The 25,819-nt window shown below is 31.6% G+C and overlaps 2 protein-coding genes and 1 long non-coding RNA gene across 3 annotated transcripts in view; 2 read left to right on the forward strand and 1 right to left on the reverse strand.

The window, feature by feature from the left end:
- Nucleotides 1-18,100: 18,100 nt before the first annotated feature.
- Nucleotides 18,101-20,149, forward strand: LOC120079460 (23 kDa jasmonate-induced protein-like). Its single transcript, XM_039033655.2, has 2 exons — nt 18,101-18,781; nt 19,761-20,149. The coding sequence occupies exons 1-2, from the start codon at nt 18,314-18,316 to the stop codon at nt 19,941-19,943; spliced, it is 651 nt and encodes a 216-aa protein (XP_038889583.1). The 5' UTR covers nt 18,101-18,313; the 3' UTR covers nt 19,944-20,149.
- A 1,742-nt stretch (nt 20,150-21,891) lies between these two features.
- Nucleotides 21,892-25,819, reverse strand: part of ATLIG4 (DNA ligase IV) — a 44,077-nt gene continuing 40,149 nt past the window's right edge. The window contains exons 26-27 of the mRNA XM_039033156.2: nt 23,568-23,717; nt 21,892-23,053 (exon numbers count right to left, since the gene is read on the reverse strand). Coding sequence (XP_038889084.2) covers nt 22,117-23,053; nt 23,568-23,717 — 1,087 coding nt within the window. The 3' untranslated portion in view covers nt 21,892-22,116. The remainder of the gene's footprint in view (nt 23,054-23,567; nt 23,718-25,819) is intronic.
- On the forward strand, nt 22,501-23,195 carry LOC150035633 (uncharacterized). Its single transcript, XR_016530340.1, has 2 exons — nt 22,501-22,639; nt 22,806-23,195. It is a non-coding gene; the product is annotated as an uncharacterized LOC150035633 (long non-coding RNA).

Raw genomic sequence — 25,819 nt, forward strand, 5'->3', positions numbered from 1 at the left:
TGTTTTAACCCCTTTAAGTCCAAGGTCATGTCCAACTATTTTAGCTTCCTTTAATGACATCTACCTAGCTAGATATTCCAAAAGAATTCTTTATATCATTACACATACTTTACCTAGTTCATCAAGTTGTAGTATTACCCAAATGATTATGACTTATGAATCCCTTTCTAAAATTCTTCTCAAAATATTGGGTTTTAAAATCTCAAAACCTTTAATAAATCTAGAGACTCTTCTTCTTTTCCTCCTTATTCATAAAACAACTTTTAACCTTATACTTGAGCACTGGCCTGTGTATTTATACTACCACCGATTGCACTATCCAACACAAAACATAATACTAGTCTTTGATCTTCTTGTCTCGACAATGTTATTCTTTGGCTTAAACATTTAAATACCTTCATTCCTAAATTGTCATAACTTTACATAGTTTCATCAACCTTTAACATTGCTGAACTAAGGTATATATTTGTTCCTTTCTAACATAATTTCCATGAGATTAACTAGTGCCAAGTGACCTCATAATTTACTCTATTTTATTTTTCTCCTTTTGTAGTGTCGTACTTGATAATCCTCTTATAATAACTTCTAACGAGTCACTGACCTAGCATTAGAACATAACTGGTGCATTTAAGCTAAACAAATATTTTAATGCACAACTATCATAAAACTTGTAATTGATAAGACGTACCTAGCAAAGACGAGGAATCCGTTCATGGGCCACAGGGACAATCTAGACTTACATAGTAAGTTAGTCTATAGAACCCAAAACATGGACTCTGATACCAACTGTAACGACCCGACTCCCTAGGACTTAAGTTAGGTCGTTATTAAATACATGCATGCATGGAACTCAAAACGACACTCGGTTATGACGAAATAAATGCTAATTAAATAAGATAAGTTCAAAAGACTTTCATTAAATTCAAATACTAAAACAATAGTAGGGTACCCATAAATCATAAAGGATAATAAATAAGTCTGAAAAATAATTCTTAAAAGTAAGTTTTAAACATAAAAACTAAAAATTAAGAGAAACATGAAAAGAACTCTAAATCTCATGATGCGGAAGCGTAAAAACTAGTCCCAGTGGCTCGATCATGAATTCCGCTTGTCCATCACCGGTGCATCTCTATCCTTATCTGAAACGACAACATGAGAAAGAATGAGTATAAAATACTCAATAAGTAACCCCACTACTAGGGTCAGGCTGGGCATCTATGTCCTCTAGATACCCACCTCTGGTGAAACATATAAACTGCTCTAGTTCTCATGGGACATATATACACATGAAACAAAAAGAAAACTGAGTTCTATCTTACTATAGTTAAGTATGCCCACTACCTCTGTAGAATCTCGAAGGAGACACAAACTGATGAATCCCGAAGGAAACAAAAACTGGTGAATCCCGAAGGAAACACAAAATCTAATGGGCATCTAACTAATCAGTAAGGACATTTGCACAGTCTCAACATCATAATCATCACTGTACGAATCTATGACATACATATAAACCTCAATATCATGGCTCTACAACATACACATATACCTCAACATCATGGTTCTACAACATACATGTGTACCTCAACATCATCATATCAAATACAACCATATGGAAGCACATACCATCTCATACTAGCATTCAAGTGTCTATGTGCATAAACAAATAATTCAGATCTCGTACTAGAACATACTTTGATCATATTATACTATAAGTCTATCATGCCAACATTCTACCACAAATCTTTGTGAAATCAATTGAATCTTTGTGAAATTCTTGAATCCTTAATCAAGCCTAAACATAAACCAAGCTTTAAAATTAATAGTTAAGGCCAAATTCCAAACACCCAAATATTACAAAATATTTCCAGATAACATTACTTAAGGTGCGGTCCAATTCGAATTCTCCTTCCAAACCTCCTATTTTAAGCCCAAATAATTAACAAACCAAACTCTTCTTCATCTTGAATGAAATTCTTGAATCAACCACCTAATCATAATTTTAAATTAGGCTTACATGATTAAAGCTTGAATCAAATATATACTTCACTACCAATGTCTCAAATAAATTATCCATATGTAGCTTCGTCAAAAAAATCACTTCCAATTGACTTTACCAAAATTTCTCAACAACCAAAATTAATCCACAAGAGGGTAATCAAAGCATAAAACTTACCAAAATTCGCTAAAACAAACTCCAACTTCACTAAACAACACCTCAATACCTTCACAAACTTGAATCCAAAGTTGAAACACAATAGGTATCAACCAATTGATGCCAAAAGTAAATGAGTATTCAAGAATCAATTGAAAACAAACCCAAATGGTAGAAATCTTACCCAAATCGATAGATTCAGTGACGGCAAAAGTGAACGACGCTTGAGTAGTGGTGGACGGAGGTCATGAAAAAGAAAATGACGCGGCGACTTTGGTCAGCGTTGGACGGGCTCACGAATGTGAGGAAGAAAAGGGGGGTGAGGTTTGACTTTTTATTAAAAAAAAAAAACAATAATAATAATAATAATAAAACAAAAAAGGAAATAAATATAATTACATTTAATTCCTTTCCATTTTATACTATCAAATTTCTTTCCGTTTCAAAAGAAAAATAATTCCTGCCATTAATTTTCAATTTGAATAATTTCACGTCAACTATTAAATTCCTGCACTCACACTTGAAGTCCAAAATTTCAAAAATGCACTCCAACTAATAACAATTACTGAAATTCCAAATAATAAAGTTACTGAAATTACATTATTACTAAAAAATGTGCGGGGTGTTACAGAACCAGCCCTTGTGAGGTGTCATATGGAATGAACACCCTGAATCTAGAACCCAATCTAGGTTTTTATTTGCTTCTTCTTCTACCCTACAATTAGATGTAGCCAAAGAATCAGAATAAAAGTAAGAATCTTCACAAACTGAGGCTTTACCTGACTGGTTTGGTTGGACTTTGGGTTGTGGCTAAGATTGTTTATTTTTATGCTCATTTTTTCACTTAAGTGTTCTGTAATCTTTGATCAAATGTCCAAGCTTTTTACAATATTTGCATCTAACCTTGGACTTTTCTTTTCCCCCTTCTTCATTTGAGCTTTGCTTTTCTTTCTCCTTGTTATTCTGTTTTGACTTTCCTTTAACAAACAAGCCTTCTACATTAGATTTTTCTTCTTTGCTTGTAATGAGTTCCATTTCTCTAATTTTAAGAGCAGAAATAATGATATCAGTAGTAATGGAATTTCTCCCATACTTCAGGGTTGTCTTCACTTCTCTGTAGGATTCTGGCAATGATTTAAGAAGCACAAATACTTCATTGTCTACCCCGATTTATTCTCCTTGAGTCTTAAACTCAATAGTAATTCTCTTGAAATCATCTAAGTTCTCTGTTAATGACTTTAAAGCATTCATCTTAAATGTAAAGAACCTTTCCCTTAGGAAAAGTTTATTAGGCAGATTCATTGTCTCATAAAGCTCATTCAATTTTTTCCACATCTTGTAGGTTGTTTCCTAATCAATTACTTGCCGTGGGACATTATCTGACAAGTTCAAAATGAGTGTTTCATGCTCCATGTTTTCTTTTTCTTCTTCTGTCACTGTACTTGGTAGCTTTGTTGGATCATCAAGGCTTTGTGTGCCCTCTGTTGTCCCAAGATAGCCTTTATTTTGGCCTTCCACAGACCAAAGTCACTTTTTCCATCAAATTTCTCAATGTCGTACCTTGCAACTGCCATTTCTGAACTGAAAGTTCGACTGAAAGACTTCAAGATTATTGCTTCTTTGAATCTTGACTAATCTTGAAGCTTTCTTGCAAGCTCTGATACCACTTGTAGGGCTTGAAATGCGGAAGCAGGTAGAATGCAAGACGGATTTGCTAAATCTTTTCGGGCCAAGAGTGAACGAAGGCCCTTACACGACTACTGGATACCCCTCGATAGTTCAGACAAACACTAGGTGGCGTGCAGGATGTACAAACCGAGTGACGTACAATCTCGGCCTTACACTGCAATGGCTGAGATTAGAATCACAAACTTCTGCTGGAGAAACCCTTCGACTGACTTATCTTCTCTTTTCTTTTCGCAGAGAAAGAATCGAGAGAAAAGAAAAGAGAGAGGAACGCCGGGAGGCTGCCGAAATTCGCTAGGGCAAGGAGTCTTCGATCGTCTAGGCAATGGAGGTAAAGCAGAGGTCGACTAGACGATGAGACAGGAGTTGTCTAGACGATGAGGCTTTACTGAAGGTCATTTAGACGATGGTCGTCTAAATGGTGGTCGTCTACACGATGAGGCTTGCAGAAGTAAACGATCGTTGAGTAAAGGCTAAACGATCGTTGGGTAAAGCTAGACGATCGCTTGGGTCAGGGGGGGTATATGAAAAGGAAGACGATAAGAAGAAGAAGATGAACACGATCGTTTACGTGGTTCGGCCAAGGGAGGCCTACGTCCACGGAGAAGCTGACGGAGTTCTTCTTTATTCAAGATGGCTTCAAGATAGTGTAAACACTCAATTACAATTGCTCTCACACTCACAAAATTAGTTATACAGAGTATTTAAAGGTAGCTAAGTTTGTAACTAAAAACTGTAACTAAATGTAGTTTTTTCACTTCTATTCAACAAAGTTGAATTTAGGACTTTAGGGTTTAGAGTTTAAAATTTGAATTTAGGGTTTTAGGGGTTTAGAGTTTCAAGTTTGAAGTTTAAATTTAGGGTTTTAGGGTTTTGAAATTTGAATTTATGGTTTATGGTTAGAAGTATGTATATACATATGTGTGTGTATATAATTTTCATTACTGGCATTTATATAGAGGAAAAACAACAAAATCCATCAATTTTAATTGTAACATTGTAAAAAAAAAAAAAAAAAAAAAAAAAAAAAAAAAAAAAAAAAAAACCTAACTTTTCTTTAGGAAATTTGTATTGAATAATACAAATGGGAAAAAAATCTGATTATATATACCACATTTTTAATATTTGCTATTATAGCAAATATTGACCGGTAAACCTTTCCTTTTTTTTAGAATTCCAAATTTACCCTCTCTTTCCCTTTATTAACTTTCCTTTTTCACGTTCGTGACCTCCTTTGAACATTGCCGTTCGTGAACTTCTTCTTCTTTTATAGTGAAATATCTATAGTCTCCATGAAATCAGATCAATGAAGCTCTGTAATACTTTTTGCTTTCTTTTTGTCGTTCTTTCCTTTTTTTTTCACGGTGAAATATCGATGAATCAGTCTCCATGAAATCCCATTCGTGAAGCTCCATAATACTTCGATCAATTCTAATTCGTGAAGCTCCGTGATACTTCGATCAATTCCGATTCGTGAGTTCATTTTTCTTTTTTCGATTTCATCTTTGATCAACTCCGATTCGATGTTAGTGTGAATGTATTACCTCCACTAGTTAAACATCCAACTGGACGACCACGTAAATCAAGAATATTATCAATTGGTGAAAAGAAAAGAAGCTCGAAGTGCAGTCAATGTCATCATTGTGGCCATAATTGTAGGACATGCAAATTTCCACCAGTTGTTTAATGAAGAAGCTTGATTTGTAATTGATGTTTGTAATGAAGAAGCTTGTTTTGTAATTGATGTAATGAAGTGATAGATTCTATCACTGACAGTAGATAAGCATTTTTTAGAAGATCCATCAATGATAGATTCTATCACTGATAGAATTTCCAACCAAATGCTACACGATCGTATAGCATTACTGATACCATACTATTAGTGATAAAAGCTGTGCAGCTTGTGTTTAAACAACTTTGTAGAAGGAAGTTTCTTAAAAAGAGCTTTGGATTGTGAGTTATGAATTTTTGAAGTTGTACTAGGGAATTGGTGCATAAGCAGACAACTGCTTGTGAAGAACAAGCAAGCAGTTCATCGTGGAGAATTACAATGGGATTTTGTAAGGAGGATATCGCTCTCGGGGGAAATCTCGCTAGGAATTGAGGTGAGTATCGCTTAAGAATTTCACAGGAAAAGTTTGGTATCACTCTAGAGGGTATCGCTGGTGTCGCTCTAGAGGGTATTGCTGATGTGCTGGTGTCGCTCTAGAGGGTATCGCTGGTGTCGCTCTAGAGGGTATCACTGGTGTCGCTCTAGAGGGTATCGCTGGTGTGCTGGTGTCGCTCTAGAAGGTATCGCTAGTTTCGCTCTAGAGGGTATCGCTGGTATCGCTCTAGAGGATCTCGCCAGTGTCACTCTAGAGGATCTCGCTAGTGTCACTTGTAGGGATCTTTTATTCTTCAGTAAATGTAATGTCTTGGTTGCATACATGTATTTATGTAATCTTTGTAGAACCTTAAGGGAGGTTTGCTGTTTGTATATATTACTAGTGTTTTAACAGGTTGGTATTTAGATTAAAAGTCTTGGGTGGTGAGTGTTGGCAGAAGGGGCTAGTAACTACCACGGTCATATCCTTTTCCAGAATAAAAAGGGTAATCTGGGAGGGGGTGTGATACTATACGATCGCCTACCCAATGCTAGACGATGCCTACTAAATGCTACACGATCGTGTACTATACGAAGTTGCAACTATATCAATCACATTTATGAATCAGTCACATTTATACTATACGATCGCCCTCTTTTCCCTCCAACCAAACAACCTCTAAAATAAATTGAAAGTTGCAACTATATCAATCACATTTATGAAGGATTCATATTGATTCAATATAACTATCATTGATCTTGTAAAATAACAATGTAATTTCCAAAATCATAACAATCATTGTATATTGTCAAAATAATTTCCAAACTATTGTGAAACAGAAGTCTATTGTCAATCAAAGTTGTGATATTTTGAGATTAAAGCTTGGAGCGTCGTCATTCCACCTTGGAGACTGCCTTGTAGCTTTGCTTGGAGACACCTTGGTAGACACATTTGGAGAAGCCTTCTTTTTGTCTTTCTTTTGTTTCTTTGCGTTCTCCAAAATTTTCTTGGTTAGTTTTGCTTATCTTTTTGGTCTCTTGTTGTCCCCTATATTTTCGATGACAACCTTTGGTCGATATTTTTTTAGACTCTTTTTAAGAGTCTTTACAATCACCTGAAATCATGGAATCAAATATAACATGACATCAATGTGCTATCAATATTAGCTAAGTAAATAAAGCTTCCTATTATTTATACTATCACTGATAACAAACTATCAATGATAGCGTGTTATCATTGATAGTTGGTTATCAATGATTTCAGATATCACTAATAACATGCTAATGTTATAATTAAGATCATCAATCAATCAATACTTACATTCTTTTTCGTCATATCTTCTTTATCTTTTTCTTTTTGATCTTCCTCTTCATCTTCAGGATCATCATGCAATTGTTCTTGCTAGCATTCTCTTGATAACTTCTATCCTAAAAACAAACATGTGGAACCATTACATTCATATCATTGATAGCAATAATAGTGATAGATACTTTTCCTATGAATAAACAATCATCAAATCACAGTATAGGGAACTAAATTAGCATCAATGATAGCATCCATCAGTGATAGTTTGTTGATAGACAAATCCATCAACAAACTATCAATGAACTATCAACATATTCCCTAAAGCATCAGTGATAACTTTTATCCTAAAAACAAACATGTGGAACCATTACATTTATATCATTGATAGCAATAATAGTGATAGATACTTTTCCTATGATTAAATAATCATCAAATCACAGTATAGGGAACTAAATTAGCACCAATGATAGCATCCATCAGTGATAGTTTGTTGATAGATAAATCCATCAACAAACTATCAATGAACTGTCAACATATTCCCTAAAGCATCAGTGATAACTTCTATCCTAAAAACAAACATGTGGAACCATTACATTCATATCATTGATAGCAATAATAGTGATAGATATTTTTCCTATGAATAAACAATCATCAAATCACAATACAGGGAACTAAATTAGCATTAATGATAGCATCCATCAGTGATAGTTTGTTGATAGACAAATCCATCAACAAACTATCAATGAACTGTCAACATATTCCCTAAAGCATCAGTGATAACTTCTCTCCTAAAAACAAACATCTGGAACCATTACATTCATATCATTGATAGCAATAATAGTGATAGATACTTTTCCTATGAATAAACAATCATCAAATCATAGTACAGGGAACTAAATTAGCATCAATGATAGCATCCATCAGTGATAGTTTGTTGATAGACAAATCCATAAACAAACTATCAATGAACTGTCAACATATTCCCTAAAGCATCAGTGATAACTTCAATTAAACAACAATAAATAACTAAATTAGCATAATATTTACTGAAACATCAGCAAATCACAACGAAACACAGTACTAATCTTCACATAATTAGTAATCAAACATAGTCAACAATAAACTATCTACATATTCCTCGAAAAACTAGCAAATTACAATCAACATTACAAATAATCTTCACATAATCAACATTTTGATGACTATTAGTCTATGATGACTACGTTGTGATGACTACACTGTGATGACTACACTATAATCAAAATGCATAATAAAATGAAACATCTAAAAAAGCTGGAGAATGCATGTAGCCCTAATTTGAAATAACTATTTATCTTCTTATATAAACTATCAATGGAAGAAGAACGAAGCTCTACGTTTTCGAATTTTTACTATCAGTGATGAAGAGATGAACAAAAGAAAAAGAAGAAACGAAGAAACGAAGAAGAACAACGTACCTTTTGAAGTTTGGAGCGAAATCGATGGGGAAGAAGACGACACTGTCGGAACGGAAGAAGACGGCACTGTCGAAATCAAAAGGTTGAAATCGGAAGGAGATGACACTATCGAAGCTCGAAAGGGTTGGAAGTATTTTTCACGTTTTTCGGAAGAAGATGAAGGGTCGAAATAAAATTTATAATTAATAAAATAGTCCTTTACATTGTGGCCAAACGGTTTTATATGGGCCCATGTCCATTTTAGTCTTTTCCTTTTTCTGGGCTAAATCTTTAATATAAAAAATCTATATTTGCAAATACTTTTATCTTACTACATAAACTCTAATATTTATTGTAAAATAAATATTCATGCAACTTCCCCAAACTCTAATATTTTTTTATAATTATACATAAACTCTATTAATGATCTCGGCCTTACATTGCAATGGCTGAGATTAGAATCACAAACTTCTGCTGGAGAAACCCTTCGACTGACTTATCTTTTCTTTTCCTTTCGCAGAGAAAGAATCGAGAGAAAAGAAAAGAGAGAGGAACACTAGGAGGCTGCCGAAATTCGCTAGGGCGAGGAGTCTTTGATCGTTTAGGCGATGGAGGTAAAGCAGGAGTCGTCTAGACAATGAGGCTTTACTGAAGGTCGTCTAGACAATGGTCGTCTAAACGATGGTCGTCTATACGATGAGGCTTGCAGAAGTAAACGATTGTTGGGTAAACGCTAAGCGATCGTTGGGTAAAGCTAGACAATCGTTTGGGTCAGGGGGGGTATACGAAAAGAAAGACGATAAGAATAAGAAGATGAACACGATCGTTTATGTGGTTCGGCCAAGGGAGGCCTATGTCCACGGAGAAGCTGACGGAGTTTTTTTTTATTCAAAATTGCTTCAAGATAGTGTAAACACTCAATTACAATTGCTCTCACACTCACAAAATTAGTTATACAGAATATTTAAAGGTAGCTAAGTTTGTAACAAAAAACTGTAACCGAATGTAGTTTATTTCACTTCTATTCAACAAAGTTGAATTTAGGGCTTTAGGGTTTAGAGTTTAAAATTTGAATTTAGGGTTTTAGGGGTTTAGAGTTTGAAGTTTGAAGTTTAAATTTAGGGTTTTAGGGTTTTGAAATTTGAATTTATGATTTATGGTCAGAAGTATGTATATACATATGTGTGTATATAATTTTCATTACTGGCATTTATATAGAGGGAAAAAAACCAAATCTATCAATTTTAATTGTAACATTCGTAAAAAAAATAAAATAAAATAAAACATAAAATAAAAAAATAAAAAAAACCTAACTTTTGTTTATTAAAGAAATACCTTAGGACCTAAAAGATTACATTAATCTCATAAAGTGAATTTAAAATACACTTGGTCTTCTTTTTTTCAGTTGAGACCAATATTGTACGTTTTATTTGATTTCTTTTCCTCAAAATTAAACAGAAATATATTAACAAAAGGAACAATTTTAATTTAAAAGGAAATTCAAATTAATAAAAAAAATTATATAAGTTCAAATTATATCATATTAATTAAATTAATAAAGGACATTCTTGGAACATTCGATAAATTTAAGATATCTTGGAGTAGAAATTCCACAAAATGGACAAAGCTATTCAAATATTATCATATATCTATTAAAAAGAAAAAAGAAAAAAAAAAACATTCATACAAAACAAACATGATCAAACATTTGTAATTTCAGACCTCTAAAGATTCTAGCTATCTAAAGTTTTTCATGATGGGCTAAAAATTTCTCCAATTTTAGAGTTTTACACAAAATTCTCTTATCTTCGGTTGTTTGTTTTTTTTTTTTTTTTTAAATTTTTCTATTAGTTTTCTGCTTATCTTTCCGGTAGTAGTGCAATATTGTTTTTTTTTTTCCAACCAGATTAACCTTTAATATCGATTTTCAACGGTTTCCAATTTTTCAATTCTATACCTTTTTTATAAAAGGAAAAAAAATTATGGTATTAATTTTATGACAGATGTATCAAAGTGAGTTTAACTCAACAATAATAATTAGCATGACCTCTGTTCTAGAGATCGAAGGTTTGATCTCTCATCCTTATAATTGATTGTACTCAAAACTTGACGAATTATGCAGGTGCACGTAACGATAGTACGTAATGTTGATTGGGAAGAAGATTGTTGGGAAAATGTTGGTAATGTGGTTTTAAAATAAAAGACAGCAAAAGAGTTATTTAAAAATCTAAGAATAAAAGCGTTCTAGGTTATTGAATTCGTAAATTATTTCATTAAATTTTTTTTCTAGCCTCATGGAATCATGTATGAATATTATGCCCAAATCTAGAAACTTAATTCAAGATTACTTTCTCTCAAAATAATCTATTATCATGCAATTTATGAAATCAAATTAAGACACAAGGCATTAGGAATTTTCATTAGCAACTTTCACTATTAACCTAACTATGATCATGATAGATTATTAATGATTTCACGGTATAGATTTGGTAAAACATTCAATCTCTCAATTAAAAATTCAACCTAACAAATATCAATGGTCAATCAATAAGAATTAAGCCTGATAACACTGAAAAGAAAAGTGTTCAAAAAAAATCTATGAAAATAATTAAATTCAAACTAAATTCATAACAACTTCATCAATACCTTAAAACAAGTTTAGTCTTGGAAAAACATATTTTCATACATCAATTCAAACATAAGATCCAAAGAAAGAAAAGGAAATCGAAGAACTCTCCAAGCTTGCCTCGATCGTCACGTTGGAAACTCGAACGGTCTTCAAAATATCCCTTCAATTCTCTTAACTCTTAAGCATAAACTCTCATTTAGGTCTCAAATCTCAATCTTCATCACTCAATTTGATCAGAATTCTCCCTCATTAGGTCAGAATGGCGTCCAATTATATAGAAGATGAGAAATTTGGTACAAAATCTTTACCAAAATTATCAGATTGTTTCCAATTAAGGAAAGTCAGCTTTGCGATGCCTCGACAACAGCAATGGAACGATGCATCTTAAATTGTAGTTACTGTCTTCTAGCATCAATCCTCGCTTCATGTCGTAGCGTTGTAACACTACAACCAACTTTGCAACACTCCTCTGCTCTTTGTAACATTGCATTTTTCCTCTCTTTTCTTCACTTCATTTAGTTCATTGCTCGGTTTTGACTAATTTAAGCCTAATTTAGTCCCTTTTTACTTATTTTGAGTATAATTTATATTTCGATTATAAATCGTGGAAATCACTAACAAACACATCAAATTCGATAAAAACACACTAAAAACAATCCTAAATTGAAGGCGAACAACGTACATGTTGTGTGCGTTTCAATAATCCACTAATATTAAAGAGTTAAGCAGTTTACAACACAAGTAGAGCTCAACTTATTGATCATCTAGGCTCCCCCTAGATGAGAGACTCCCTCTCAAATGTACTTAGGCTCCCCCTAAGTTTGGTAATATTATTATTGAACACTTCGACTTTCGATAGTGTGTCAAACTTCTATCAATGTTGTCATCTTCCCCTCAAGTTAGCAAACTCCCTTCACTAATGAATCTTAGGATCCCCTAAGCTGGAGAGCTTCTTCTCTAAAGCCGAGTCTTAGGCTCCCCTAAGATAGAGAATCTCTTCTCTTCAACTGTGCCTTAGGTTCTCCCTAAGACAAAATAATCTTTACGTTCTTGAACAATTCACACAATGACCGTGCACACAATGGATGAAGAACTTGCACAACGGAATGTAGTGAGCAAAGAGCAAGAACATCAAGATGAATAATTCGGCCACAAAACAGAAAACGGCTTGCTCGATTAACAAAAGCGACAACCTTAAATGATTAGCATAATTCTCCTTTAATAATCGAATCCAGGAGAGGAAACAAATCTCCATTTGGAAAAGAAAAGTTACGACTCAATAAAGGAGAATATCATATGAAATAATACAACTTCATATTTCCATATAAGAAAATTATTAGGCAAAAAATACTCTGATATCACAATAGAGGTAAAAATTCAATCATCTTGGCTTAGACTTTTTTATACAACAGAGGTAAATATATGACAGACTTCTTTAACCTTGATGTTAACAATCAATTATTCATTTTATAGGGTAAACACAATTAAATTGACATTATGGAATGATTTTGGCAATTAATGAAGGCTTTGAATTAGAAGATCTAATTACTAACAATCCAATCATCTTGACATTCAATGTTAAGATAGATATATATGAAGGTAAATTTTTGAAAATATATATAAAGGTAAATTTTTGAAACCCAAATATAACACTATGATAAAGAGAAAAATAATTTTATGTTCAACAATTTCTTTCCTGTCTTTTATTAGGAGAATTGAGCATGATTACAACAACTAGCAACATCTTGATTGAACCTGATGTTATATATTCAGAAGATCTAAAAGAAATGAATTTATCTTGTGTATGCATTTGAATAATTGATGATAATTATAATCCGACATATTGGGTTCATAATTTATTTCATGGTTAAATTTAAAATATTTCAACAAAACTGAAAATATAAATTACAAATGAAAATCCATAACAAAAGATACGCTAGAAAAGATTTACATAATTTTAAAATTTAAATCTAATTAGGTCAAGAAATCAAGAATTTAAATGATGATGAGGGCAATTTCGGAACACATTAAGGGCAATCTCAGGATAATGGAAAGATAGAAACGTGTAGGACAGTCAATTTGCTAAAAATCTAAAGATTTTTTTTTCTTTTTGCCATATTTCTAAATGCAATCTTAAAAGATACTATATACACCAATTTCTATAATGCTATCAATTTTTATATCTTTATCCCTCCATAAGATGATCAACTCTTCTATTTTGTTTTTTTTTTAAAAAAAAAAAAAAGAAAAAGAAAAAAGTCATGTCTTACTCTTTACCTGTAAATATTTTTACTTAAAAAGTTTCCAAATTTACCAAGTATTATAATTATTCTTTCTTTTATATTAGTATTGATATTCTGTTATTTTTTTATTTATGTCAGAAGAAAATCTTCTTGGCTCACACAAATATGAAGAAGTTATAGGATATTTGATGATTTATATTGTTCTGTAATTGATTAACAATCAATATAGTTAGCTTTAAATAACACATATATAGTTTTACACACTATTGTTTCAAATTATTTCATTATATGTCAAACATTTACTAATTATATTAAAAATATATATATATTTGATCAAAATTAGAATTTTATTACAAATATTTTTAAGCCACGTGCATCTCACGTGTCAAGTATCTTTATTTTACCCTTTCTACATGAGACGCAACTCGTCGAGTGTAAGTAACTTATATCTTATAGAGGCAATTAATGTCATAGGGATGCAACTCTCCAAGATGGGACATGATTTTTCGAATGTGTTTCTTGAGTCTAATAGATACAATGAATATCAATGGGTTGCAACAGTTTAAGTGAAGGTGGATTGCATATAGAACTGGTGTATTTCTTTCACTTATAGGGTGAGATGCATGTATAATAAAAAAACGTGTTTGTTTACAATTTTAAAAAACAATTTCATTTGATCTAAGTTTAGAAAAAAAAATTTGAAAAAGACAAAATTTTGTGAAATGCAAGTAAAAAAAAAAACATTTTTTCTTTATGTACAAAAAAAGCATATTTGTTTACAACATTAAATTTTAGTTTACAATCTTAAAAAAATAATTTCATATAATTCTAGTTTAGAGAAAAGAACAAAAAAAAAATTCTACTTATTTTATCATGCATCATATCGTTAAGAGTGTCAAACCACAAAAATCACATCACAATACCGCATAGGATTCAAGCATGCTCATAAGAATATTTTCATTCATATAAAAATAGCAAAACATCTCACACAATTTCATTGCATGCTTTTAAGATTTATTTGGCAAAACAAGATTGGAAGACGTTTCATTAGTAACGTTACTTACCTCAATATAATTCAAGCAAATGCAACCCCTTTACCTATGAAACTTTCTGACCAAAATCCTTAAAAATAAACTATAGTTAATTTCAACTTTTATGGCTTAACCCCAAACCATAAATTCACTTTAAAGAATTCATAACACTTTACCCAAACTGTTCTTCGATTCAAAACTGCCTCAAAATATCAACACAATTGAATCTCATGCATACCAAATCCATAAGTATTCCAAAATCCGATACTCACCAAAATCACTAATCATAAGCGTTACTGTTGCTTGACAGCACTTTGAGAAGCTCCAAAAATCCAAGTCTAATATCTAAATGTCATGAATTTTTTTATTAAATATTGTTATTTTTTAAACATATTATGAAAATATAGTTGTTTTGAAACTTATTACTCAAACAGTGTAGCTTTATTCCTCTCAAGAGACGAAGTCTGGTTTTTTAGGGATCTTCATCGAATTTATTAAAAAATAAAATAATTGCACATTCTTTGTCTCTTCGAGAAACGAGATATACAAGATAATTCAACATAAATAATCTGACACAGTGGTTGAGATAGTCTAATTGAAAGAAGGGAGCACAAGTTAAATTGGAATAAAACTTAACCATACTTAATATTTAATTAAATTTCAATTCATTTTTAACTAAAAGATTTAAATTTCTCTATAATGAAATAAATTGGAATTTAATATTTTATTTATAAAAAGTATAATATTCGATTAGCTTAAATGTAAATAAAATATTATTTTATTTGAAAATGTAAAAAGAAAACAAATAAAAGAAGAAAACCAAACAAATATATAATAAAAAAACAAAAAGAGGAGGGTTTCTTACAAAAATTAGAATATTCAATTAACTTAAAATAAATAGCACTTATGTTATTTAAAAATGTAAAAAAAAAAATGAAATCGACCTTAATCATCGATTAATTAATTCTAATTAATTAATTGATTGATTTTTGACAATAACAAAACTAATTTTATTCACTAACAATTTTATATTTTAAATAATCCATATGGTAGAGTTTGAAACAACGATTCTGACATCTCTTGAATCATCCAAATCGAATTTCTTGTGAGGAAAAAGATATAGCCAAAATAAATTTATAATAAAAATACTTATAGTTGTGATGGGTAGATTTTCAAATTGGACCAATTAAATTTGTAACATGTTTTTCTTTAAAATTTTTTTAAAAAATACAAGAGAAAATGAATAAGTCAAATGAGTTTTAAAAGAAAAATTAAAAATTTTTACCATTCGTGTGTGTATGTGTATATATTATTTTTTATTTTCTTTTTTACTTTTGATTATTTTAAATCTTTTCAACTTCTATTTTACTTTTTACTTAATCTAGTGACCAAATTAAGATTCAATTTTTACTCCACCTCCTTCTCTTTTTTAAACTTCATCTTCTCCAATTTCTCCAACTTTTCAAATCTTTGCATCCTCAAAATTAGAAGAAAAAATTAGAAGAAAAAATGTCACTATTGTTGCTCTCTCTCCAAGCTTTCTATTTTTCATTCTTTTCATATTATTTTAAGGAAAAGTTCTTATATTGTGAGAATTAAAGTGTGAGTTCAAATTTGTATATCCACTCTTTTTAGAAAATTTGTTGTAGTTTCCTAAACCTTCCAAACATTGTAACGGTTTGTTCCTAACCTATGGAAAGAATCGGTGATCGGGCTTGCTCTTGAACCCAAAAAAGGAGCAACGTTGCCGTTCGACTCTAATTTGAGGAAAGAATCTAAGAAGATCTTTATTCAAAATCTCTAGAGGCATTTGGTAAAATAGAGTAGGTCGAGTTTGACCGAATTATTATAAAAATTATGGTGTATTCTTCTCTAATTCATTTTATTTTTAATTTTGTAAATAATTTTTGTCCTATACTCTAGATTATTTTTCTTTATTGATTGAGATTGATTAAAATTATTGTTTCATACTTTTTATCAATCTTGTTTTTAGCCTTTATCAGAGTTTTTATTAATTAGTCTAAATTGAGCATATTAAGACTATTTAGGATTGTACTCGCAATGATTTTTGAAAAATTTTAACCACCTTTCGTGTTTGGTAAATCAAATTATTAAATAATCTAAGTGAATCATTTTTAAATTATAACTAAACATGTGAAAGTTAATAGTAGTAGCTTTTAGATTGAGCTTTTATAAAAATCTTCTAATTTCTTAACACTTTATATAAAGGGAAATTCTTATAAATAGAAAATTTTTAAAAATATTTACATCTTATAGCAAAAAGTTCCAAAAGTGCTATGTACTTTTTGAACTTTTTGCTATAAAATATAAATATTTTTAAATGTTTGTATATTTAAAAAAAAAACCTAAATAAATGTATTATAATAATATTTTTCCATATAAATATATTTTTTACCTATATATTTTCAATTTTTAATTGATTTTTTTATAAAAATTATTTTTCTTAAAATATTATTAAATAATTTAGAAACAAAGTTAGTTGAAATTTAAATCTATAAAATTTTAATATATATATATAGATATAAAATTACAAATTAATAATTAATAATTAATATGAAAATAATTAGAATAATAAGTCTACTTTAGTTCATATAATTAAATTGTCAATTTAATATTAATTTATCTAACACCATAACTAATTTTTCTAATTTAAAAATAATATTTACCAAACACTATTTTACTTTAATAATAATTATTTTAAAAGCTACAGCAATTTCAAATGAAGCCTACCAAAAGATTTAATTGAATTTATTCACCCCTCTAGAATTGTCATATTGATCCAACACCTTCAACCTCACTTTTTTTTGGTATATACAAACTCTGGTATTTGGGGATTGTGAACTAATTAATTTAAATGAAAATTTAAAATTAATTTTAATAATGAAACCTAATGAATGATAATTACGTTGAATTAATCTATAGTCACTAAAATAAAGTATTTAGTGAAAAATCAAGATCAAAAGATAAATTGTACCAAATTAAAATAAAACTCAAGTTCAATGTTTTTTTTCGGTGAATAACAATTTATATCCCAGAACATTGAGAATTGTATCACTTTAAACCCTAAATTAATAATTGTATCTAAAAGGATATCAATTTAAATCCCAAACTTTCCTGAGTATATCAATTTACAATTTCTTCAGATATAGTTTGAAAAATATTATGCAAAACATTTAAATTTTTTCAATCAAACTTATAACTTGTAATAAGTGAATCTATTTAGAACCTTTATTAGGATTATATTTGATAGTAGTCTATGCATAAATTTTTTTAGTGTGTTGACTTATATAAATTCCGATTTAACAAAATTGATTATTATAATTTGAATGGACAACTTTTAAATAAACCTTAGAGTCTAAATTAATTAGAGATTTAATTAATAAAATTAAGTTTTACACGTTCTTCATCAAAATAAAACATAATTGATGATTTAAAAGCCAAATTTCATGAGGATAAATCAATATTTGCTCTTTTTTATTTTTTTTTTTAAATTGAACAAGTATGAAATTTGGATTTTGAAAGTTATGAAAGCTTGAAAGAGAAGTAAACATATACTTTATTCCTTCAAATTATTGCTCAGAATCTTTAGCTACATAGAAAGCAAAAGAAAAAGCTATCCCATGGATTACCTAATCGCTTTAGAAAAAGTGAAAACCATCTTTCCCTTTTCTAAGTCGTCGCAGAGATTGGCAGTCCACAGATCAGTTGAAACAGAGAGAAATAATGATCTGCAACATATTCGGAAAAGCAGTAACGAAATGGACGGTAATCGGCCTACCGGAATACAAGAACTACGATACCGAAATCAACAGGGTTGAGTTGGCGACGGTAGCTCTAGCCTGGAAGAACTCGCAGGGAAAGGGAAAAGAAGAAGAAGAGGCCTTGAGATCTCTGGAGGATCTTACAGCTCGCATCGCGCGACAGGAGGACCGATTCACTCTCGGTTGGATCTACAACGCCAGCGGTGGGGCGATCACGCTGCTCGACAGACGTAATGGCAGTGGTGATCTTGCTGCTTCAACTCTTTGTCCACTGCGAATTGAGAATGGACAATGGGGTGTGTTTGTTCATAAACAGATTTATTCTGAATCATCTGGAGCTGTTGTGTATGAAGGCTTTGATTATCTTAATTCTACCACTTCTTATTGGTGTGTTGCTTGGAAGAATATCTCAAGGCTTTCCTCTGCTCAGGTTCTAATCTTACCTTCTGTTTCTCTCTCTTTCTACTCTTGTTTTGTCTCTTCGTGCTCTAGTTTTAGAATTAACAACTTGAGAACATACTTTTTATGGGTTTTATTAGATTAACATGGAGTTATATTTCAATATCAATTGGGGATTTGGGAAATAGTTTATGTTTCTTATAAAGCTGATTATATATAGACTGGCCTCTCGATCAATTGGAGAGTGTGTTCGTCATAGCACCATATCGGTACAAGATGAATTCTTGTAGGTCACCTTTTCTTCATAAGTTGGATCGTCTGATGCTTACTCGGTCAAATTCATGCATCAACAATACTTATATCCTATTTTGGTTCTTGCAATTGTCTGTGTAGTTGAGAAATTTCTTGAAACATTGGCTTATATTGAAAGGTTTTCAGTAGGAATAGATTTTTTGCTAGGTTTTTACTAACAAAAACAATCAATGCGGATGTTTAGAAAGTATAAACAACAAAAATAATCAAAAGTAAATCAAATACAGTTGTTAAACCCCAAATAACAAACAAAGAACCATTTGAAACAGAAAAACAAAAAAAAACAAGGTTAAATTGCAAATCACAAGCATAGCAATTATGCATAAAGTATTAACAGATATAGCACAATATAAAATAAACAAAATTGCTAATAAGAGTCTATCATGGATGGATTTTGCTATATTTTTCAATTTTTTAAAATGTTGTTATACATTTAATTATTAGTCCTAAAAATAGTACATATTACAATTAACCTAAAAATTTTTGTACTTATAGTTTACAATTAGAATTTAGTCTCTATGATTGGATAAAATCCTTATAAATTGTTCTTACAGTGAGACTGTTATGAAAATTTTATCAAATCATAGGAACTATATATGAGGTTTTATCCAACCGTAAGGATTAAATTCTAACCTTCTCCAAACTATAAAGACCCATCAAAGAAAACAAAGTGAAACATAGGTGGTAATATTTTGTAGGTGCATGTGAAGATAGGAAGAGATGTAGATTGGTGCGAGAATGAATGGAACAATGTTTACAAAGCATTAGAAAGGTGTGGATCATTGCATAGGACCAAAGAGGAAGGATGGCGTTCAGTTATCTCAGCCAGCCCGGGCCCTCATGTTGTCTTTGAAGCACTTCTCACCATGAAACATCTCTGATAAAAGCACTTGAAAAAGCCTTCATTTTCATATCACTTTACTCTCTGATCTAAGAGTTGTGTGCTTTCATGTTATTTATTTATTCTCTCATAAACAGATCCGTTTCAAAATATCTGATATGTGTGTTGTTTTTTATAACATTTGAGTGAACACTACGTAATGTATTTAGCTTAGTATGAATGCCATGTTGAATGTGTTTTAACTAAGTACTTCATTAGTATTGATTATGTGGCTTGGTATTGATTTCATTTTTAGTTATGCTTCTTTCCTGCTCTAATTTTTATTTATTGTTTTCATCTTTGTTAAAAAAACACTTAATTTCTAGTTAAATTCTAAAATAAACACTACTTTTTTTAGCTTGTAAAACTTAGCTTGATTTTTAAAAATGTGGGTTGAAAGTAGGATAACAAAACATTGAAACTTATGTTGGAAGTAATGTATGTATGCTTCATTTTCACAAACTAAATAGTTAATTAATGGGATTCTTAATTTCCGTTTTCTATTTTAAGATAATAATGGATTATTTGAGTAATATGACTATGTTGGGTTTTTTTCTCTTTTTTTCTTTTTTTTCGGTAATAAGTCAACATATCATTAAGAGAAAAAATGAAAGAATATATATATAAATACAAAAATCGTGAATATTTCCTTTCAAGAATACCTTTAAACTTTCAAAAATTACACTAGTACCATTATTTTTTCAAAAAAAAAAAAAAAAAAAAATAGAAAACCCGTTTATCTACACAACATTGTCACCATCTTCAATCTGATATCATCCTTTACTTCAATCTACTGCTTAACACTAAACTATTTATCTTCTTTTACATTGCTCCCTCTCTTCTTCAATATCCTCTAACTCCCCTTCTTCCATTTCTCAAACTTCTAAATCTACTCCTTCAATTAAGATATATAGACTACAACAAGAAGAAAGATAATAATAAAATCACTCAGATCCTTAGAATTTGAATATTCTAACAAGATCGTATATTGGTAGTTAAGTATATGTGTTAATACGTTGTTTCATTTTAATATACAAAAAGAGAGATATTGAGCATTTGAGTTGCAATTTTGGAGAACTAGTATGAGGAAAAGAAAGAAAACATGTACAATACTAAATATTGTGTTAAAGATTTTACTGATCCATTTTGATAGATGTATATCAATGATAGATATCCATCATTAATAGAAATTATGAAATGAGATTCGTGCATTATGTTGATGGCAAACCAAGAATTAAAATGCCGATGTTAAGGAATCTTTATAAAGTTTAATTGTAAATTTCGTCCCAATAATTTGGAGAAAATTAGAATTTAGTCCTTATGACTTATAACTAAAAATTATCACTTTAATTTAATAAAGTTCCTTATATATATTCCTTACAATAAAAACTATTTATGAAGATTTTATCAAACTTATAAACTATAGGGACTATTTTTGAAGTTTTATCAGACCATAATTAAATTCTTTAAAACCATAAGGATTAAATTCTAACCTTTTTCAAATTATAGAAACCAAATTTATAATCTAACGGTCTTAAAATTAGTCCTGACAGTTGGTTTCTTGTTGATTAGTTTTTAATAAACAAATAGTCTTCATGAGCATCCCTAAATTGTGAAAATATATTTAAAGTATTTCATCTTTGATTTGAAACCAAAATGAAACAAAATCTTGACGTGAATAAAGCAAAATATAATCCATAAATCCAAATATAAAGATATACATCAACCAATGGCAAGATTTGTATCTCAATTTAGAAGTGAAAAAAAAAAAAAAAAAACATAATTATTAATTCAAATAATTTTTACAATTTTTTTCAATTACAACAGTATCCATCACACCCTTCAAATATCTCCACAATTGTACGATATAATCCACTTTAAGCATAAACTCTTGTAACTTTGACTTTGATTTACTTCTTCACTGGATAATTGTCCTCCAGGTTGATCCATTTATTTAACCAATAAGAAACTCTAGGGACATTTTCATATATCCGTAAAATTGAAACACCAATAAGCGTTTGAGGTCATCCTAAGACCGAAACTCACCATAAATTAAATACCTTGTGTTGAAATGATTAAACAACGACGATTTAATTACAGCATGATACAAATTTCATATTATCACATTAGAAACATATAGACAGATGAAGTAAAAACCCAACCCAACACATGTTTTACCAATCCTTGAGCAGTTCGCTGGCAACATCCTTGTAGCTCACTTTCTTCTTAGCTGGCTCAGAATTTCTATTTACAGGTTTCTTCTCCTCAACAACAGTACTACTACTTTTACTTCCACTCATTCCAAGACTTGGAACCATATCTAATAACATGGCTTCAAGTGGATCCTTCATGATTTCAAGCTTCTCACATTTTTCCACGTCTTTGAAATCATACCTTTCAGATATACCAACTTCCGGAACTTTTCCAAAGTCAACATTAGATCCGAAATCTGCACGAACATTTTCTTCAATGGCTTTGCCTTTTTGCTTTGGGTCGTGGTCTATTAGCATTTTAAACTCATCCCTTTTCGAGTTTTCCTCTTTCTCCTTTCTAAGTTCGTCTGTGTTTGTTTTTTCGTCAGTAGAGTCATTGCTGCCTGACTCAATATCACCTATTTTTGCAGATCCCTTGGTAATACGTGCCCGAGTTCTTCGAACTGCTTTGCCCCCTGCTTTCCCTTTCTGTGTGTTCCCTGCAGTAGGTCTTCCTCGTTTCTTCGTGTTAGATATCTCATTTTCTAGCGTTTTAAACTCGTTCTTTTCTGAGGTTTCACTGCATAATGTTCCAACATTTCTAGTTTCGGCATTTGTTTTTTCATCGGTATAGTCACTGTTGTCTGACTCAACTTCACTTATTTTTGCAGGCCCCTTGGCTGTTCGGGTCCGAAATTCTCGAACCTGTTTGATACCTGATTTCCCTTTCTGCATGCTCCTTGCAGCAGGCCTTCCTCTTTTCTTTCCACCAGATCTCTCGGTTGAATATGAGAGTGTGTGTTGTCCTGAAGCAGCTTCATTTCGTCCTTGATCCTTGTACTCCTGGGAAGGAGAGGGAATTTGCTGATTGTCTATATTTTCCGAGGCCGATGGCATCTCAAAATCCATGCCAGAATTTCTGCGGAAGCAGAGAACAAAAGGCAACATTGTAATAGTTAAGAAGCCATTTCAGAACCAAATGAAGCATGTATAGATCTATTACACAGATCCTATTTTAGAAAATCTGAAATAAATTTAGAAAGATTTAGATTTCGAGCAAAGTTCAAAAATGAAAGTACGACTATGATGGCACCATAGTTGGAAAGCACAAAATATAATTTACAAAAATTAAATAAACAGAATAGGAGGCTATATCCTATTTCAGAGGAATGGTTTTGGTAAAAGTACTTCAGAGGAATGGTTAGCCGTTAACTCCAATGAAAAACTCATTTACTTTAAATTAATGGTAACATCGGTCAGTCAAACTAACACATTATGTTGCAACTAGATGCTTTATATTCTTAGGCTCCAAAAAAAGAAAGATAGCTTTTTCCCTCATTAAACCTGATATTGTGTATAGTCATAATTTTTCAGATTTCTGTACTTAGACAAATGCGCAAAAAGTTATCTCAAGTTCTTCTATTTGAACTTACATATTGTCAATCGACTTTTTCCCATTGGGATTCAAGCTATATGCATCTTCTTGCAACCTTTGGGCCCTCTCCAAACAGTCTTCCAACCACTGATGTGTAACAATATGAATCTTATCTTTCAACATGGCATGTTTCTCTGCTTCATCGCAACTGTAAAATGATAGGTAAAGAACCAATCATGAGTTCAAGCAAGAAATAAAGTCATCATCTTTTAAAGATGATAAAGAAACAATTCCCTGTCTGCTTTTTGAACAGAGAATACAACGAAACAAGCCAACCAATGAGCGCATCTTCCTCGCAAGCCAGTCCATAGTGCTAGCTCAACCATGTAAAACTTGTCAGGTAAAGAACTTCACTTTCCTCGAGATCTTATTCATCTAAAAATATATATGTATATAAAGAAAATCGATTCACCTAATGGAGAAAGGTCTGAGAAACTACGAAAAAAAATTTGCACATGGATCCCTCAAAGGGTTAGGACTCCACACACGCAAGACTTCTCTCAAGCCTAAAATCATACTCCACAAGCAAAGACGAGAGAGACAACATACATTGTTTCCCTATTGACAGAGCGACGAAACTCGAACGGAAAGGAAAAGGAGCTTCCATCCACACTAAGAAGTAAGACATCATACAATTTTTAAAGGATGACAATGATAGAGACAAGAAAATATAGAGCAGAGGGGCATAGACCCCACCCCACCCACTGATCTTCCAGAAGGTACGATTCCTTCACCTCTCCCACCACACAACAGACCAAGTGAGCAAAAGAAGGGAGTTCCTTAAAACAATCTAGTTTCTGTATGTGCCTTTAACCTTTCCTCGATCGCCACCAAAAGGATGAGGACCATAGGACCACACTTCCTAGCAATAATACTGTGTCTAAGAGAATTGAGCCCAAAGGGGAACTGCCAAACCATTTGGCTAACATAGCTTCGTTATGGGACCTTAAATTCTCAATTACTAACCCCCTTGGTAATTGGCCTCTCAATAATCTCCCATCTAACCAGGTGCAACCCTTTTCCTTTTCCTTCTTCTACCCCTTTTCCAGAAGAAACTATGCATATGTTTCTTATTATTCTTATAAAATCTCGAATGAAAATAGAGTAACCACTTAGGACAAAGTGAACCAAGGTAAGTCTACCAACTTTGGAGAAGAAGCCTGTAAAACTCTTGGGTTGGAGAGAATCTGAACTTGTTTATTCCATTCACTAAAGAGATATATTCTAAGTGTACAAGGGTGACCTACGTAGGAGAGAGCATAAAAAGACCATAAAGGACAATATAATATACATATTTACAATAATAAAATAATCTTAATATTAGCACCTTTTTTCCCAAAAGGCCAACCTTTTCCTCACTTTATCCACCATAGGATTCCAAAAAGATAAGGACTTAGAATTACTTCTACAAGGGAGACCAAGGTAAGATGGAAAAAAAACTAACTTAACAGCCCACCACTTCCGCCCACCTTCTAAGCTTCTCTACATCACAATCAAGCCCCATAATTTGACATTTACTCCTATTAATCTTAAGCTCAAACATAACTTCGAAAAACACCAGGATGTGATTCAAAATTTAAAAAAAATCGCCCTCTCACATTATCCTCACATTACTCCTATTAATCTTAATCCCAAACATACAAGGATCGGGTCAGAGGGTCCGATCTCATATCTTTCTCTCATCCAAGGCCAACGAATTCATCTGCCAACCCCTGCCCATGGGCTTTAGGGCCCAGCACAATCGGATCAAATTATGGACCTTTCTCCCCTTTTCTTTGTGACGAGGGCCCACTTTCAACTTGCCTTTATTTAAAGTTAAGAGTCCTCTTGAGTTGTTATCAGAGGCCTCAGTAACAAATTTCTTGGCCCACGTTGGATATTAGGCTTTTGGTGAGCATTTTATCATAAACGAAGTCATGAAGCCAAAATATGGATTATCTCAAAAAGTAATGTAAAGATCACCATATTGACTTCACATGCCATAAAACCACTGGTCCACTATGAAGGAAACGAATTTTGAGGAGATGAACAGACTGATTTTCCCATCCTCCCTCTCTCTCTCTCTCCCACTAAAACGAAACCACTATGAAGGAAATGTATTTTTATGAGACTTTATTCTTACTCGGTACAGCTAAACTACAACCGATGATGTCAAAATGCTACAAGTAAACTAAGGGGCACCGGTTATGCTTTGAGTTTCAAATAAGTTTACGTCACTATAAACTTCTACACATTGAATGTATACAATTG

Source organism: Benincasa hispida, chromosome 6 (genome assembly GCF_027475165.1).
Source record: "Benincasa hispida cultivar pf3 chromosome 6, pf3_genome.v1.1, whole genome shotgun sequence".
NCBI lineage: Eukaryota > Viridiplantae > Streptophyta > Magnoliopsida > Cucurbitales > Cucurbitaceae > Benincasa > Benincasa hispida.